The 17,685-nt window shown below is 50.1% G+C and overlaps 2 protein-coding genes across 2 annotated transcripts; one reads left to right on the top strand and one right to left on the bottom strand.

The window, feature by feature from the left end:
• Positions 1 to 556: 556 nt before the first annotated feature.
• Positions 557 to 5,110, top strand: ICMT (isoprenylcysteine carboxyl methyltransferase). The gene is made up of 5 exons (XM_026685607.2): positions 557 to 799; positions 1,536 to 1,624; positions 2,466 to 2,635; positions 3,076 to 3,293; positions 3,909 to 5,110. Exons 1-5 carry the CDS (start codon positions 587 to 589, stop codon positions 4,089 to 4,091), a joined length of 873 nt encoding a protein of 290 aa, XP_026541392.2. The 5' UTR covers positions 557 to 586; the 3' UTR covers positions 4,092 to 5,110.
• Positions 5,111 to 5,709: 599 nt separating this feature from the next.
• On the bottom strand, positions 5,710 to 17,188 carry RNF207 (ring finger protein 207). The gene is made up of 19 exons (XM_026685580.2): positions 16,676 to 17,188; positions 16,004 to 16,134; positions 14,231 to 14,421; positions 13,732 to 13,861; positions 13,177 to 13,321; positions 12,216 to 12,297; positions 11,896 to 11,971; positions 11,117 to 11,242; positions 10,976 to 11,022; positions 10,395 to 10,467; positions 10,185 to 10,253; positions 9,693 to 9,761; positions 9,306 to 9,427; positions 8,291 to 8,474; positions 7,169 to 7,354; positions 7,005 to 7,056; positions 6,772 to 6,889; positions 6,342 to 6,431; positions 5,710 to 5,949 (listed from the first exon to the last, which is right to left on the bottom strand). Exons 1-19 carry the CDS (start codon positions 16,986 to 16,988, stop codon positions 5,757 to 5,759), a joined length of 2,397 nt encoding a protein of 798 aa, XP_026541365.2. The 5' UTR covers positions 16,989 to 17,188; the 3' UTR covers positions 5,710 to 5,756.
• Between the last annotated feature and the right edge of the window lie 497 nt (positions 17,189 to 17,685).

Below are 17,685 nucleotides of genomic sequence, written 5' to 3'. Positions count from 1 at the left end.
GGACCTCATTGCTGGACTGGAGGCTGCTACAGTGCTGGATTCCTGCTCTAGGCTGTGGTTGGTCTAGATGACCCCTGAGATCCCCCTGATCAATTTCTTGGTTTTCATGACTCCAGGCCAGCAGTGGCTGCTGCAGCTCCCCAGGTAATTGGGGACTGCAAGCAGGTATGGGGGTCCCACTCCCACCACTGAGGGTGGGGGCTGAATGGGGAGCATCAGACACTGGAGGGGCAGTCCCACTAGGCACGCCGGCCTCTAAATGCCAATAGTGTTAAGTGCAGCCAGTCTCCAGGCCGCCTAACATCGCTCAACCCTCCAAACTTGCTGGAAAGCACCTTCAGATTGCCAAAGGACTCAAACTCCCATGTGCTGCCTGCCGGCGCAGCCCCATGGGACTCAAAGCGGTGGTAGGGGTTCGGAAATTAACTCAGAAATAGCCCTTGGGCACCTCTACCCTTTTCATATCTCTACACCCTACTCCTATCTCGACGCGAAGGGGTCTCGCGAGATTTACGGGAGGGCCGGCTACGCCCCGTTCGCGCGCGGCAAGTCTCGCGAGAGCTGAGCGGGCCTCGGGCCGTTCGCCATGGCCGGCGAGCAGGGGAAGGCCGGACGGTTCCGCGGGGCGGAGGCGCGCACCAGCCTGGCCGCTTTCTTGCTGGGCGGCTCCGTGGTGGCTGCCGTGCCTCTCCTGCTCCGGGCCGGCTTCCAAGGCCGGGCCGCTCTGGCCCTCCACGTCGCCGGCGCCAACGCGACGCTCCTATTGGCCTGGGGCCGAGCGCCGGGCGGGATGTACCAGGTGAGGAGGCCACGCCCCCTGGTCCTCGGGGGCGTGGCTTAGGAGCATCTTTCTTTTATCTCTGCTGCCTTCTGCCTTGGAATGGGAGAGGGGGTGGGTGGGAAGGGCTCCTGAGCATGTACAGAGGGCAATATTCCAGTTTAGGATTCTGCTTGTTAAAAGGGATTCCTGCATTGTGGGGGGCGGAGAGGGGGGTTGGCCTAGATGACCTCACAGACCCCTTCCAAATGTTCTAGACTAGGATTCTCTTTTATCTTTCCTGCACTGGGCAAAAGGGGGGAGGTTGGGCTAGGTGACCTCGGAGGCCCCTTCTAAATATGACCATTTTTCCACACTTAGCAACCATTGCGGCATCCCCGCAGGTCACGTGATCACAGATGCTTGGCAACTGGCTCATGCTTATGACGGCTGCAGTTTGTCCCTGAGTGTCACATGGTTAACTGTTCACTTAACTGTTATGGCCAGAAAGGTCATAAAATGGGACAAAGTCCTTAGCAACGGTGTCACTTAGCAGCAGAAATGTTGACCTCGATGGCGGTCGTAAGTCGAGGACTGCCTGTACACACAAAAGTTGGCTAGGCCGAAGAAGCTCCGTTTGAGCCCCGTAGTTTTGACCTAATGCAGCCCACTTGCCTGCAATCCCTCCCACCACCGTCTGCCCCAAGTAGCTCTACCAGTGCCATAGCAGCCTGCCTGCCCTCCCAGCTGACCATCCTTGTCTGCCTCTTTCTTGCAGATCGCGATCCGGGCCTGTTTCCTGGGCTTTGCGTTCGGGTGCGGCTTGCTGCTCAGCTTCAGGCAGTCTTCCTGGAAACATTTTGGCTGGTAAGAATAACCCAAGTTTTGGACTAGATGACAGATAACAGAGAATCAGAGTTGGAAGGGACCTTGTAGGTCATCCAGTCCAACCCCCTTCCCCCTGCCCAAGCGGGAGACCCTACACCATTTCTAACAATTGGCAGTCCAATCTCTTCTTGACCTCACAGGTCACTTCCGAATGTTCCAGTCGAGAGTTGTCTGCTGTTTTGGGGATTCCTGCGCTGGGCAGGAGGGTTAGACTAGATGATCTCACAGGTCCCTTCCCAATGTTTCAGCCTAGGACTCCTGCCTTGGGCAGGGGGCTGGATTAGAAGATCTCCACGGTGCTTTCCAGCCCTGGGATTCTATAGTCTCTTAAGATCCCTTTCTCTTGGACACTTTCAAGTCGAGGATGGTAACCCTACCTGTAATTTAAAAAACAAATTTCGTTTGTGCTTATCTGTTACCACAAACTGGTGTTATAAGCACAAGGAAACTGGGTGTGTTAACATGAAAAATAGCATCCAAATAACAAAATGATTATTATGATTATTATCACCCAGGTTTTTGTGGCTGGATAAGAGAAACATCAACACCTCATAAATCGACACTAAACAAAACTTCCCTGGGCTGCCTTACAACAAGACAGGCGGCAAACAAATTTCATAAATAAACAAATAAATAACCCACATGATACTCAAACTAGATTTTAATAAAGGCTGGTTGATTCTTGTTGACATTACAGGCAAAACATGGCTGTTTTGGGGGGGGGGGATTTTCTTGAAGTTTGAATCAGATTTTTTTTTTCTCAATTGTGCATCTCCTTGCTTGTCTCTCTCTCTCTCTCTCTCTCTCTTTCTCTTTGTAGGTACATGTGTTCGTTGTCCCTCTTCCATTATTCAGAATATTTGGTCACGGCGGTCAACAACCCCCGTAGCCTGTCCCTGGACTCCTTCCTGCTCAACCACAGCTTTGAATACAAGATGGCCGCCCTTTCCTCATGGGTTGAGTTCACCGTGGAAAAATTCATTTTCCCAGGTGAATGCTTGGATTTATCCTTAGAGAAAGAGAGAGAGGTATAGATGAGAGAGAGAGAGAGAGATGGTAGGTATAGAGATGGATGGGTGGATAGAGAGGGATGGATGGAGGGATAGAGAGAGATTGATACATAAAGAGAGAGATGAGAGAGAGAGAGGTAGATACATAGATGGATGGAGGGATAGAGAGAGATTGATACATAGATAGATGAGAGAGAGAAATGGTAGATGTATAGATGGGTGGGTGGATAGAGGGATAGATAGATAGGATAGACAGATGATAGAGAGATACAGATGGATGGATAGAGCGTTTTCCACGTCCGCCAACCAAGCCCCTCCTTCTCTGCTATTTGTAACTCTGAACGGCCACTGAACCGACGGTTGCAAGTCGAGGCCCACCCACCCCCCTATTTTTTGTCTCTCTCTCTCTCTCTCTCTCAGAGCTGAAGCAGGTGGGCTGGCTGAGCTCCGCTGGGCTGCTGATGGTCGTCCTGGGCGACTTCCTGCGCAAGGCAGCCATGCTGACGGCTGGCTCGAATTTCAACCACATCGTCCAGAACGAGAAGTCGGCATCACACCGGCTGGTGACGCAGGGCGTATACGGCTGGTGCCGGCACCCTTCGTACGTGGGCTGGTTCTACTGGAGCATCGGAACTCAGGTAGGGGCGGGTCGCCGTAACAAAAGAACGGCGTTCATTCCAGGCGGTCCTCGACTTAACCGTTCGTTTAGTGGCCGTTTGAAGTTACGATGTCACTGGGGGGAAAAGGGACTTGCGACCGATCTTCACACTTAACGACCATCGCAGCGTCCTCACGGTCACGTGATCAAAATTCAGCCCCCTGGGGACCGACTCGTATTTACGACGGGAGTCACGTGGTCCCCTTTGGTGACCACCTGAGAAGGGAAGTCCATGGAGCATTCTCGTTTTTTCCAAGATTGTGCAAATACAACCCTCGCTGCCTTTCCTAGCTTGTCACCCCCTACAAGGTGACGTTAGAACATAGGACTGTGGGGCTGGAAGGGACCTCAGAGGCCATCTAGTCCAGCCCACCACTTAAGGCAGGAGGCGATTCCCAACTCAAATGGCTCGTCTTGAAACCCTCCAGCGATGGGAGCCCTGGACTTGGGGTGCCAACTTGAGTTTTAAATTAAACTAAGTCAGGTTGCTTTTCTCGAGGGTGCCAACCAGGAAGAGAATTCCCCCCAAAAAAAAATAACCATTTCTCTCTCTCTCTCTCTCTCTCTCTCTCTCTCTCATTTCCCTCCCTTCCAGGTACTTCTCTGCAACCCCGTCTGCCTGATCGGCTACACCCTGGTTTCCTGGCGTTTTTTCCGCGATCGGGTCGAGGAGGAAGAAAGGGCCCTGATCCACTTTTTCGGAGAGGAATATTTAGCCTATAAGAAGAAGGTACCCTCTGGACTCCCCTTTATACGGGGCTTCAGAATCGGACTTTGAGACCCGAGTCACCCCGTCACTTAACACTGGGGGGGGGGGCTCAGGGGGCACATCCTTCACCAAGGCTGGGGAAAGTCCTCTGAGCACATGCAGAGGGCTCCAAAAAGTCTAGAGGTTTCTTTTAAAAAAAAAAAAAAAATACACCTTTGTTGGAGGATTTACGGGGCTGCCTAGAGTTCTCCGACAGCCATAAGTCTAATTTTATTTTATTTTCTTTTCTTTTTAAAAAAGAGAAAATTTGCCACTGGGCACTTATGTGTTGCCCCGAGTCCGAATTCCCAGCCTGGATCAAAAGATTGCGGAGGAAAAAAAAAATTCCCGCAGATTATATTTCCTCCCCCCCCACACACAAAAAAGAGAAAATCATGAAAATCTGAATCTCTTCCCGTTTGCCTTTCTTATGGCTGCTTAACGCTGTTTGAAGCCTGACCTTAACATCTTTTGTAAAAAAAAATAATTATAAATTAACTTTTTATAAGTTGTGAAATTCGCGCTCAGCTGTTGGAAGCCTGATCTTAAAAATTCTTTTGGAAAATGTCCGATTAATTTTATAGGGTATAAAATTCGCATCCAGCTGTCTTGTAGCATAAAATCACTTTTTTTTCCCCCTCTACCAGCCTGCAATAATTTTGGTCTGCCAAAGGAAGTTTTGGGGGATTCTCCCCCCCCCCCCCCATTTACTTATGCAAAACCTTGATGACAAATCTCACATACGTGTCAGTTTCTACACCTGTTTCCTTCCTTGGTTGTTTTTTTTAAATATTTTATTATTTTGCCTTTTCCCCCTCTCTGGGCCAAGCGTTTCAACATTTCTTGCTGTTTCTCTTTTTTCCGTTTAAATTTCATTAGCTTGTTCATTTCAACATCTCGTTTCCGTAAAGGACCGCGTCAAAATTGTTTTCTAACTTTGCACAGATACAGATTGGTAAAAACCAAACACATCATGCTTTCCTTCCTCAAACTTTTCCAATGGCACACTCCTGTCCCGGTTACAAACCAAAGATAAATTTATTACCTTTTTTTTTCGTTATTCTGTTTGCGGCGCTTATAATCCGGAGAGGAAGAGCGGCGGGGGCTTTAAAAGCTGGCAAAATAATCGCTTGGATAGATTTTAGCACAATCCTTTGCAATAGAGTTGTTAATAGACAACCACTGTGTGTCTCCCTTAATGACGTTGGAAACGGAGGGCGGGGGGGGGGGTTTTCCTATGGAGGGTGGGACCCCTATTTTTTGTGTGAAGGAGAAACTTGCAGGAGGAAGCAATTTTAAGGTGTTTTTTTTGGTTTTTTTACTAAGTCTAATATTGGCTTTTTGCTTTTTCACTTTTCCTTCCCGTTATTTTCAGTCAGGTTGCAAGGATGACAAAAGTGAAAGAAAGAAAACATTATTTTTACTATCTTTAGTGAGATTCACAGCTTTTGGGGCTGTTTGGTAGCTCGACAGCTCAAGTCCTAACCAAGGACTTAGGAACTACTTCTACTACTTCTTCCTCTTCCTCTTCTTCTTCCTTGTATTATTATTATTATTATTATTATTATTATTATTATTATTATTATTATTATTATTATTATTATTATTTTAGACGTAAAGCCTCCAGAATTCACAGCATAGGCACAGATGGGTAGGTAGATATTTTTATTTTTCCGAAAGGAAAATTTTGCACCCTCAGTGCAAAAGGAGCTGCGTCTCCAGGTCTCCTTCCTTGGTGAGGCTGGCTGGGGCTCCCGTGGGGTCCAGGGGGGTCTCGGCCCTCATTTTCGTCTTGTTTTTGAAGACCTCGGGGAGCTTCGGCTGCGGGTCTGTGGCGGCTGAGCTGAGCATCGGCGCTTCCGGTTTAGGGGCCCATTCTTTGCCGGTGCTACCGAGATTGTTCCGCAGAAAGGAGAGGAAAATTAAAGAATCGAGCCAAATACAGGTAGTCCTCGACTTACAGTCATCCGTTTAGTGACCGAAGTTCAGGCATTTGGCAGCCGGCTCGCATTTATGACGGTCGCAGTGTCCCCGGGGGGGTCATGGGATTCCCTCCCCCTTTGGCGACCTTCTGGCCGGCAAAGTTAATGGGGGGGCAGCTGGATTCGCTTAACGTCCACGTGAACAACTGCAGGGGTTCACTTAACGACGGGTGGCAAGAATGGTGGTCAGAGGGGGCCAAACTCACTTAACAACTTAGCCATGAAAATTTCGGGCTCGGCAGTCGTAAGTCCGAGGGCTACCTGTGTGTTTCCATAAACCATGGAATCGGTCGATTACCTGGGCTGAGCTTTGGCCGGGAGGGATCCGTCTTCGTAGATCTTGAGCTGGCTCTCTGGCGGATCCGTTTTCTCTTTCCCCTCCTGGAACCTGCGAAGCGGAGGGGGGTCCGAGTGAACCCCAGGGGAGCTTCCCGCCACGAGGCGAAGGGGGCCATTTGCGGTGGGGGCTCAGTGAGCCCTGAAGTAATGGAGAATGAGGAGGAGGGGAGTGGGGGAGGAAAGAGAAAAAGGAAAGGAAAGAAGAAAGAGAAAGACAAGGAAGGACGGGTGGATGCCGGATGGAGGAAAGGAAAGGAGAGAGAAGGAAAGGAAGGAGAGAAAAGGAAGGGAAGGGAAGGAGGGAGTCGAGGCAGACCACTAGCCATGGTCCAGGAGCTGATTTCATTGATTAATTGATGGATACACCTGGGGGGCAGGTGTCCCCTCACCTGGGCTCCAGCCTCTCCTTGACCCGGGCGATGGAGCGGACGTAGGGGCCGATCTGCTTGGTGATGGCCGTCAGGTAGCTGTTCTCCTGCCGGAGCTGCAGCAGGTCATGGAGCTGGGCTGGGCAAGGAGAGAAGCCGAGTTTTTCCTTCCCGAAAGCCAACCCTCCTTCCCTCCCCCCTGCAACTCTGCACACGCTCAGAGGCGCCTCCGCCCAAGAGGAAGAGACCCTCACCTTCGTAAATCTCCTGCTCGTTGGCCACCCGCTGGTAAGTTTCCTCCCAGGTCTAGCCACGATGCGAGGAGGAGGAGAAAGAGGAAAGAGTAAGAAAAAGGGGGAGAGAATTCAGCCAGGGCGGCGAGTTCAAGAGTTGCCACGAAGAGGCGTGGCCGGCTTACCTCTTCAAACCCGGTCCGTCTCATTTCCACCGACGAGAACTGGGAGGCAATCTGGACGTCCACCTGGAGGGATTTCTGCAGGATTTCGCTCACCTTCTCCGTCCTGATCAGGGAGTGGTGCTTGGTGAGGTCGCGGTGGAGCTCCTGCACCTGGTCTTTCAGGCTCTGGATCTCAGACTGCAGCGCCTGCGCACACGAGACAGAGACACACACACGGCGTGAGGAAAGGGTGCGAAACCTGCCCGGGCTCCCTAAAATTTGCATAACTTTTAATTGGATTTAAAAAACTCAACCCGGCATCCCAAAGTCCAGGGCTCCCATCGCTTGGAGGGTTTCAGAGACCAGCCATTCGAGTTGGGAACCACCACCTGCCTTAAGCAGCGGGTTGGGCTAGATGACCTCTGAGGTCCCTCCCAGCCCTATGTTCTAACCGCCTCTCAAGCCTGTTCTTGCTGGGAGGAACATTTCAAAGATCAAACTTGACTAAAAAGCAGCCCCCAAATTCCACGAGAGGTGAATATACGTAGAATTGTACGTACGAAACGTTCTCCTGATATATTACAGACAGTCCTCGACTTACGACCAACAATTCCCAGCCGGTTGCTGAATGAGTCAAGCCCAATTTTACAACCCTTTTCATCTTTCCAGCCAGCATTGTGTAGCAGCGAACCGTTCCTGTCGTTAAGCGAATCCAGTGGTTGTTAAGCGAACCTGCCTCCTGCATTGTCTCCATTCGTCGGGAGCCGGTTGGGAAGGTCACCAATTGGCCATCGCACGTCACACATACATAAACCCCCAGGATGCTGTGACCGTCATAAATACAAGTCAAGACCTGAAATTTGGATCATGTCATCAATGGGGATGCAACGGTCATAAGTGCGAGAACTGGCTACTTCCGTGCAGTCGTAGCTTCGCCAAATGGAATGGCCGTAGACTGAGAACTATCTGCATCCTTCTCTTCACTTTTTGTACAGGTAGTCCTCGGTTTAACGACCGTAATCGGCCCTCGTTAAGTTGCGATGACTGTTAAATTAGTCGCCTGATTTTGCAACCTTTCTTGCGCCGGTCGTTAAGCGAATGAGGCAGATGCACCTTGGGAGCGGGGTTTCCCGTGGTCCTTACCCGATAGGTGTTCTCGTAGTCCCGACAGTGGTCGGTAAACGGCGTCTCTCTCCCTTCGGCCAGGAGGACTTTCGTGCTGATATATCGGTGCATCGTGGCCTTCCTTACCGGCGACCCAGGCAGGGGCATTTTCTCAAGCGACGACGAACAGCCGGTCGCTAAGAGGGTCTTGGAGCTGGCAATCCTAGACAGAAGCCAGGAAAAATGGGGAGTTTTATTAGCCCTTCCTTGCAAAGCCAGTAAGCCAGGAAAAAGACAGCTGGATGAGCAAGGTCCTGGCAAGCCTGCAACCGTCATAAGTACATGCCAGTTGCCAAGCCTCTGCATTCTGGTCACGTGACTTTTGGGGATGGCATTGAAAGTGTGAAAAACAGCCCTTAAGTGACTTTTTTTCAGTGCCGTTGTAACTTTGAATGGTCACTAAATGAATTGTGAGTCGAGGACTGCCTGCAAGCTGGTCGGTTGCAGAATCAGGACACTTTAGAACATAGGACCGTGGGGCTGGAAGGGACCTCAGAGGTCATCTACTCCAACCCGCTGCTTAAGGCAGGAGACTTCATATGATTCCCAACTCAAATGGCTCGTATTTGAAACGCTCCAGCGGGTGGAGCCCTGAACTTGGGGTGCCAACTTGAGTTTTAGATTAAAATAAAATTATTAAAATAGGATTTGCCAGGTTTTCTTCCCCACATCTTAGAGTCCTTCCTAAGTACCTGAGACAGGTAGACGGCTGGGGAATTCTGGGAGTTGAAGTCCTGCATTATCTCACTAACTGGCTGACTTAGTCCTCCAAGCAAAAGAGATGGTGGGAGAGACTGGCTATGTAAGACTTCCTAGAATCCTCCTTGCCGCATAGACCCCCCTTCCCAAGGGTTTGAGTGGCTGTCGCTGCTGGCCAGCCCCGCCTTCAGCCGGCTGCCTAGCCAATAAGGAAGAAGCTGAGACGATGCAGTGGGGTCCAGCTGTTGCAATGGGCTAAATGACCTCTAGGGTGCCCACTGAACAAGAGACGTACATGTTGCTGTTGCTCAGGCCGGGTCCGATGGCTCCTGCGGTGCCCACCACTGACCAGCGTGGGGACAAAGGCAGCAGCGGCTCCAGGCAGTGGGCAAACTCAGCCCGGTATTCGCTGTTGATCTGGAAATGGAAGGAAGGGAGGGAGGGAGGGAACGAAAGAAGGAGGGAGAGAGGAAGAAAGGAAAGAGGGAGGAAGGAAGGGAAGAAGGGAGGAAAGGAAAGAAGGAGGGAGCGAGGAAGAAAAGGAGGGAGGGAGGGAGGAAGAAGGAAGGAAGGAAAAGGGAGGGAGGACCAGAATTTTGCTCAGACAGGCCTGTTAGCTTAGCCTCCTCCCTCCGCAAACCAAGTATCCGGGGTTTATCTGCAGAATCCAGGTTTATCTCACCTTGCTGGTTTGCGACGGCCTCAACCGGTGGGGTTGTTTGACAATCCTTTGCAAGCGCTCCATCAGTTGCTGGAATCAAAAGCAGGGCAGCCTCAGTCAACCGGACGGCCATCCCCAAACCCTAGGGCTGGAAGGGACCTTGGAGGTCATCTAGTCCAACCCCCTGCCCGAGCAGAAGACCTTAGTCCATTCCGGAGCCCCAAAATTTATGTGGCCGAGTGAGAAATGCGCGGAGTGCGTTTTGCCCCGTTTTACGCCCTTCCTGGCCACCGTTCCTAAGTGAAATCACCGCTGTTGTTGAGGGAGCCGCAGTGTCGTTAAGTGAATCCGTCTCTTCCTCCCCTTCACTTTGCTGGTCCGAAGGTCGCAAAAGGAAATCACGTGACCCCAGGACTCTGCCCCCCTCCTCAGGCATCTCCAAGCCCCGGGTTCAAGTCTTCCCCCTCCCTTGTGCCCCTCCCGGCAGCTCCGGGAAAGGGAAATTCGACTCACGTAGCCCAGATCCAGGAATTCAGCTTTGTTGGCCGAACTGAGGAACGCTGAACAGGTGACCAGGTGCACCTAAAGTCAGAAAACAGGCGCCGTTTTGCACACAAAAAATGGGATTTAAAGGGTTGCAAAGGGGGAAGACGCGGGGGGGGGCCTTCGTGGCTAGGATATCTCGGTCCGAAAGGAGGGGAGGGGGAATGGGTCCCTCCTTACCTGGAGGGTTGGCAGCAAAGAAGCCAGGTGAGACAGCTGCTCCTTAAATGCTTTTTCCTTTTCTTCGTACTGGCTAAGAAATGATTTTTTTTTTTAAAAAAAAAAAAGCCATTTTCAGGCTGTTTTTTCTCAAAAAAGAGAGCAGCAGAGAGGGAGAAGCAGGGATGCATAAAATGGGGAGGGACACCGGGAGGTCATCCAGTCCAACCCCTGCTTCCTTTCCCCCACCCCCAGCCCCGGGGCTTTGCAGAGAGCTGATCCTCGCACTTACAACGGTCGCAGCAAACCCTGGTCGTTTGAGGACTGTTCAAAGCTGCCACGGCGCTGGGGGGGTGAAAGGGGGACTTAATGACCGGTCGTAAAAAAAGGGGGGCCCATGTGACCCCAGGGACCCTGCGACCGTCGTAAGCGTGAGTCCGTTGATCACGTAATCCTGGGGATACGTCGACGGTCGTAAGTGTGAAAAATGGCCCTAGGTCTCTCTCTCCTTTCTTCAGTGCCGCCGCCACTTTGAAGGCTCACTAAACTGACGGTCGTAAATTCGAGGACTACCCGCGTACAGGTGGAGTGCCAGCCTTTACCTCTGCACAGCCTTTAGCAGGCTCCTCTTCCTCTCGGCCAGCTTCTCCTAGGAGAAGGAAAGGGGAAGGAGGAGGAGTTGGGCAGGGAGGGTTGGCCACCCGGGGGGGGGGCGGGGAGGGGCACAGGTGAGCCCGTCTCACCTGCATGCTGCCGAAGAGGGCGTTGATGGCCGAGGACTCCTCGTCCGCGCTGTTCCGCACCTCCTCGATCATGGCCTTGAGCAGGACAATGGCCTCGCGGGTGGACGTCTGCAGCTCCTTCACCGCCTGCCACGGACAGACGGACAGCCACGCAGCCCCGTGGGACACGGCTGCCTTCAAGAGCTGGCTGCTCTGGTAGAAGCTGCCCCAGAGCCAGGCTTTGGCAGCCGTGGCTGGCTGCCTCTCGAACCCAAGTCTTCTGGGGCTTGGCACCCTTCGGGGGGGCAGGTTTGCAAAAAGGGGGGGCTGTTTGGAAACTTTCTCGTAAGGGAGGGGAATCCTGGCGATCACGGGGAGGGAGGGAGGGAGGGAGGGAGGAGAGGGAGAGGAAAGGAAAAGGTAGGAAAGAAGGAAAAGGGATGGAAGGGAGGAATGGAAAGACAGGGAGGGAGGGAGGAAGAAGAGAACGATAGGAAAAGGAAAGATGGGGAGGGAGGGAAGAAAGGAAGGAAAGAAGGAAAAGAAAATGGAGGAGGAGGAAGAGAGCAAAAAGGGAGGGGGAAAGGGCAGTTAGGAGGGAGGGAAAGAAAGAAGGGAGAAAGGAAGAGAGGGAGGCAGAAAAGGCGTGATCCCAGCGTGGGCTAATCCCCGTGGTGGCCCATCCTTCCCACGCTAGCCAGGGGCTGGACTAGATGCCCTCTAATGTCACCTCTAGCCTCCGTTGGCGAATAAAAGCCATTCCCAGCTCCAGGGCTATTTCCCAACTCCTTTCCGCTCACCATCACAGCCTGGTCCAGCTTCTCACACCCCCTCATGTAGGCCGTCTCAATATCGATGCAATGGGCTCGGCTCTCCCTGGAGAAGGGGAAAAAAATGGCATGATCTGCTTTTTAGGACTTTGGACTTTCTTAATAATCCAACTCTCTGCTCAAGCAGGAGACCCTACAGGGCCTTTCAAGGCTGCCCATTAAAGTTTAAATTCAGTTTGGTTTAATTTAATTTTTTATTCTTTAAATTGAATTCAAATTAAGTTAAATTCAGATTAAAAGCCCTTAAAATGCCTTTGACAGAGGTGGGTTTTGAAAAATTGCAAACTTACACAGGCATATCCCGGAAACAGTTAATGCAAAGCATGGATTTTTTCTCCGTGGAGAACATGATGTACAATTCCTCGTGGAGGGCTGGGAAAGAGAGAAAATAACAACAGCGTGATTTTATAATTCAGGGTTGAGCCCCCCAAAAAATCGTACTGAAAATTTGGAGCCTCGGAAAAGAAGAATTTCATGCTTTCAAACCAAAACTTGTTTGGGTTGCAAATTCAAGGGAGAATTCAGATTCCAGAACGTAGAAGGAAGACGTGGGAAGCAAAACGTGAAAAAAAAATGAACAAAAATAAGAATGAATTATAAGTTATAACAACTCCTGCCTTGGGGCAGGGGGTTAGACTAGAAGACCTCCAAAGTTCCCTTCCAGCCCTATTTCTCTGTGATTCCATGATTCTATCTTCAATTCTATTATTGTGTTTCTACAATTCTACAACTCTATAATTCTGCAATTCCATGATTGAGATTCTGTGATTCTACGATTCCAATTCTGCAATTCTATGATTCGGATTCTACGATTCTGGTCCTGTAATTTATGATTTTACGATTCTGATTCTATGATTGTGATTCTACAATTCTAGGATTCGGGTTCTATGATTCTACAATTTTACAATTCTATAACTCTGATTCTATGATTTTACAATTCTGATTTCTATGATTGTGATTCTACAATTCTACAGTTCTGGTCCTATAATTCTATGATTTTATGCTTCTACGATTTTACAATTTTACGACTCCGATTCTGTGAATCCACAATTTTAGTATTCCATGATTCTGATTCTATGATTGTGACTCTACAATTCTAGGATTCCGGTTCGATGATTCTACGATTTTACAGTTCTGTGATTCTTTGCTGCTGTGTTCTCGCTGCAAGGAAGTCGGGCTTGGCTGGGTTTTTGGGAGGGGGGGGAGGGTCAAGAAGGGTCACGCGTGAGAACCTAGCCTCTGAGCACGTACGGCATTTCTTATGGACCTCCTTCGCCCGTTTGCTCAGCGAGACGATCTCGTGGCGGGAGAACATCCTGGCCTTGTGCGTCTCTTCCCGGCACTTGGCACACAGCGGCTGGCTGCAGGTGTTGCAGAAGTACATGGCGTCCAGCTCCTTCGGGAGGGGATGATGGGTGTTGGAGGGGAGGAGGAAGCCAAGGAGGAGGAGGAGAAAGAGGTGCAGTCAGAGAAGGGGGCTGAGAAGGGGCTCCTGAAGGTAATTAGAGAAGGTGTGCTCTATGGGACACTCGCCACTGCTGTTAAGATAGACTGCTCTGCCACACGGGTGCTCCACTGCTGTGTCTCTCAAGCTTAGCAATTTGAAAAGGGGTGGACTCCAACTCCCAGAATTTCCTCAGCCTGCATGCCTAGAGGGTTGGCCTAGATGATCTCAGGGAGACCCCTCCTTGCCCGCCGGTCTACAATCCTGTAAGCCAGTGGGCGAAACAACCCCTTTATCCCTGCAAATGCTTCTGGACGGGACTTGCCCCACCTGGTCGGAGGCCGGATCGCATCTCGGCTTACCTGCTTCGTGCTTTGCAGGTCACAATTCGCACACAGGACATCCTCCTCGTAATCTCCGGAGCTGTCCACTAGGAATTTGAGCAGCTGGTCTTCGGGAGGGAGCCCATTCCCCTTCACGACGGACTGGTGGCTGCAAGGAAGACACAACCTGGCTTGTGGTTACTCAAAAGTAAGGTCTTTGGAGCTTATTTGCTGCTAACCATGACAAACCATGATTAAAACCCGTGACAAGCCATGATTAAATCCAGAGGCGGTGGAGGTTTTTCAAGAAGAGCCTGGACAATCATTGGTAGTCCTCTAATTGTCAGACCTCTCTTAATCTATTTCAGTTTCCAGAAACTCTCCCCTGTCTTCCTTGGCAGAAACCATGAGGGCTAGCAACTTAGCTTTGCCAAATGCAGGAGGCGGGATCCTAGAGCGGGAAGGGGCCCTGGAGGTCCTCCACTCCAACCCCTACGGCCCAGTAAGGCGGTCCCAAAGCCAGGGAGTCCTTCCTTACCCACACAGGGGGCAGGCCAGGCGGCTGTCGATGGCTCGTCCCCGCAGGCAGCTGGCGCAGAAGTTGTGGTAGCAGTCCAGGAGGCAGGGGTGCTCGTACTGCTCGTGGCACAGGAAGCACACCAGCGGGTGGCAGTTGGCGTTGTCCAGCTCACACAGGTTCTCCAAGGGGGTGAAGATCCCGCCCGACATCTGGAGAGCGGGAGAAAAACACCTGGACGGCTTTTTCTGCCTAGCCGCAGAGACCTGGGTCCCCCTGAAGTCTGCAGATTCATTTCATTATTTCATTTTATCTTATTTTATTTTTAGTTCATTACACAGTCATCAGGATGTTCATCAGGATGTTCGCACTTTATTTTATCATCATTATTATTATTATTTTATTTTACTTTATTTTATTATAATTTTATTTTTGGTTCATTGCACAGTCAGCCAGATGGTCTGACTTTATCATTTCTAGTTTAGTGTATAGTTTATTTTATTTTATGTTAGTTTAGTTTAGTTTATAGTTTAATTTATAATTTAGTTTATTTTAGTTTATAGTTTACTTCATAGTTTACTTCATAGTTTACTTTATAGTTTACTTTATAGTCTACTTTTTATTATAGTCTAGTTTATAGCTTAGTTTGTATTATATTTTATTTTGTAGATGTCCTGTAATTCCAACAGCGGATGGGCATTTTGTTCCGAACCTTCCACCATTTCGAGACAAGGTGGATTGCAAAGCAGCTGAATTGTTTAGATCAATAAGGGGAATAAATAAATCAGACATAATCCACCTGATTTTGAGAACATCCCTGGAAATCTGCCCCGTGTGTCTCTAAACGGTGTAGGAGAAAAACCATCCCAGAACAGCAGCTCATGCAGAGAAGCGACAGGCAGCCTCCTGGGCTGAGAAATTTCTGGGACTTGCAAAACTTTTATGTTGTTTCGTTTGTGTCTTTTGTGCCGAAGCGCAGCTGTAAATTTGGCGTGTTACGAGCTAAGGATTATCTCTGCATTTTGGCATCTCCCAGACAAACATAACCCCGGTTTATTTATAGTTTGTTGCAAAGAACAGGTGTATTTATGGGTTGTTTTTGTCTGTGAGCACCGGGTTATTCTTCTTTGTCCTGGTGGCTGAACCTCCATCCCTCTCTAAAAGGGGCTGAATTTGTGCACTTTCCTGTAAAATGTTCAAAATGAAAGTTTGCTCACTCCCATAGCGGCCTCTGCTGGCAGAATTCAGAAAGGGAGGGAGGGAGGGAGCAAGGAAGGAGATAAGGGGAGGGAGGAAGCAAGGTGGGAAGGAAGAAGAGGGAAGAAAGGAGAGAGCGAGAGGGAGGGAGGGAAGAAAGAAGGAGAGAGAAGAAAGAAAGGGGGAGGGAGCAAGGAAGGAAGGAGAAAGGGAAGAAAGAAGGAGAGGGAGGGAGGAGAAAGGGGGTAGAAGGAAAAGGAGGAGGAAGGAAGGGAGGAAGAAAAGAAGGGTTGGATAGAAAGGAAAGAGGGAGGAAGAGGGGAATGGAGGGAAGGAAGGAAGGAAGGGCCTTCTTATGTTTGCATTTTTAACTTTGCAAAAGCTAAAATAAGTTTTCCAACCCCTCCTCTCTTCCCCCCCACGGTCCCTGTCAGTTTTTGGCATCAACCCTTTGGCTGCCTGGAGTTATTTATAAAAACAACAATAAAGGCAGGATAAAAATACCCTCCTCTAATCTCAGCCCACCAAGCCGTGGAAAACGAAAAGCCAGCTGCCTCCTCTGAACCAGGGGGGGAAAAAACCATCAAAACCACTTACTTTTAATTTCTGCTTTTCGGCTCCCGCCTCTCCTTCCGTGAACCCCTTCTCCTTTTTCCGTCCTTCAATTCGGGATTTCTTTCCCCACTTCTGTTTAAAAGCTCTGCTGCTTTCAGCTGCCCAGCCCAGCACTGAAGCAGCAAGTCAACATCTCTTCCAGGGTGGTGGGGTTAAAAGAGAGAGAGAGAGAGAGAGAGAGAGAGAGAAAGAAATCCCGCTGGCTAAACTTGAGGGCCAAAGAGGATCTCCTCCCCCCTGCAGGAAGGGATCCTTCCCAACTTTAAAAACTAAATTTAAAAATTAAAAACCAGGCAAGGGGTGAGGAAGAGTCTGGCAGAGGAGACCAAAGGCAGCGTCTGACATGGATTGAGAAGGGAGGGGGGTGTTTTCTCTTCCCCCCCCCCAGCTTGGAGGGCTTCCCGAGCCGAGTTCAGATCTTGTCACCGAAGCTTTTTAAGGAAAGCCAAGCTGTCAGTGGCGGGCTGGCCAAGTTTCCCCTGGTTGAGGACCATCCAAGGTCAGAGGCAACGCTAATCCTGGGAGAGCATTTCGATGCCTTTGGTGCCTGAGAAGCCCTGCTTGGAAGGGCCTAAGGCCGCCCAATTCATCCGATCGGTTTGAAGAAGACAGAGAGACACCAGAGCTCATCTAGACCGACCCCAAAGTGTACACCTTGCATGTGATATTTCCTTTGATTGAAGCCTGTTTTTCTTCCTTCCTTCTCCAGGAGGCGAGAGGGCCGTGCCCCAACGGAGTCACCGCCATCGGAAACCGCTGCCTCGGGCAGAGTTGCAACAGCTGGCAAGAGGAGAAGAGGACGTGGTGGAAGACTTGGATTTTTCCGATGGAGACCGATGGATGGACGGATTTTTGGGGCATTAACTGGACAGCTGTTGCCACTTGTGGAGGGCCGAGGAAGGGGCTGCATTGTTCTAGCTGGCCCTGAAGCTGAGTTGATACACTGGAGGAAAATTCTATCTTCCATCAGGGGAGCCTAAAAAGACCACAGCTGCAAAAAACCCTGCCTCTTTAGAATATTAATAAGGCGTTATGGCAGGTGAAGTACAGAAATTGCACAGCAATAACAACCTGCCACCTGGTGGATATTTTCCGTTATGGCAGGCGCAGGGAAGGAATCGCAAATGTTAATATAAATAAAAATAATCAGGTTACAGATGTGGCAAAATCCAACGAGGGGTCTTACTCTGAGTCCACCATCACTCTAGGGGGGAAAACGGGGGGAAAATAGACCACACATTGAATGAAAACCACGGTTTTCAAAGTCTATGGGAAATTGCATTGACAATAATAGCCCGCCACTCGTGGCCATTTCCGTGGCCATTTTCCGCCATCGTCATTGCAGGGAGGAGGAAAGAACTTAATAATAATAGCCCGCCATCTCGTGGCCATTTTGCGTCATTGCAGGGGAGGAAAGAACTTAATAATAATAGCCCGCCGTCTCGTGGCCATTTTGCGCATGGCAGGTGGAGGAAAGAACTTAATAATAATAGCCCGCCGTCTCGTGGCCATTTTGCGCATGGCAGGTGGAGGAAAGAACTTAATAATAATAGCCCGCCATCTCGTGGCCATTTCGCGTCATTGCAGGTGGAGGAAGGAACTTAATAATAATAGCCTGCCATCTCGTGGCTATTTTGCGTCATTGCAGGGGGAGGAAAGAACTT

The sequence above is a fragment of the Notechis scutatus genome, chromosome 16, assembly GCF_049901735.1.
Source record: "Notechis scutatus isolate UNSWTSFEM ecotype Mainland chromosome 16, rNotScu1.2, whole genome shotgun sequence".
Lineage (NCBI taxonomy): Eukaryota > Metazoa > Chordata > Lepidosauria > Squamata > Elapidae > Notechis > Notechis scutatus.
Note: the sequence above shows the minus strand (reverse complement) of the source record. Positions and strands in the feature narration are given on the sequence as shown.

Excerpts from the sequence above, each read along its gene's own strand:
- ICMT (XM_026685607.2), top strand. The coding sequence starts at position 587 with ATGGCCGGCGAGCAGGGGAAGGCCGGACGGTTCCGCGGGGCGGAGGCG. Across the intron at positions 800-1,535 it reads CGCCGGGCGGGATGTACCAG|ATCGCGATCCGGGCCTGTTT; the intron begins GTGAGGAGGCCA and ends TCTTTCTTGCAG. Across the intron at positions 3,294-3,908 it reads ACTGGAGCATCGGAACTCAG|GTACTTCTCTGCAACCCCGT; the intron begins GTAGGGGCGGGT and ends CCTCCCTTCCAG.
- RNF207 (XM_026685580.2), bottom strand. The coding sequence starts at position 16,988 with ATGGAAGATAGAATTTTCCTCCAGTGTATCAACTCAGCTTCAGGGCCA. Across the intron at positions 11,023-11,116 it reads CCCTCTTCGGCAGCATGCAG|GAGAAGCTGGCCGAGAGGAA; the intron begins GTGAGACGGGCT and ends TCCTTCTCCTAG. Across the intron at positions 8,475-9,305 it reads GGCCTGAGCAACAGCAACAT|GATTGCCAGCTCCAAGACCC; the intron begins GTACGTCTCTTG and ends GCTTCTGTCTAG.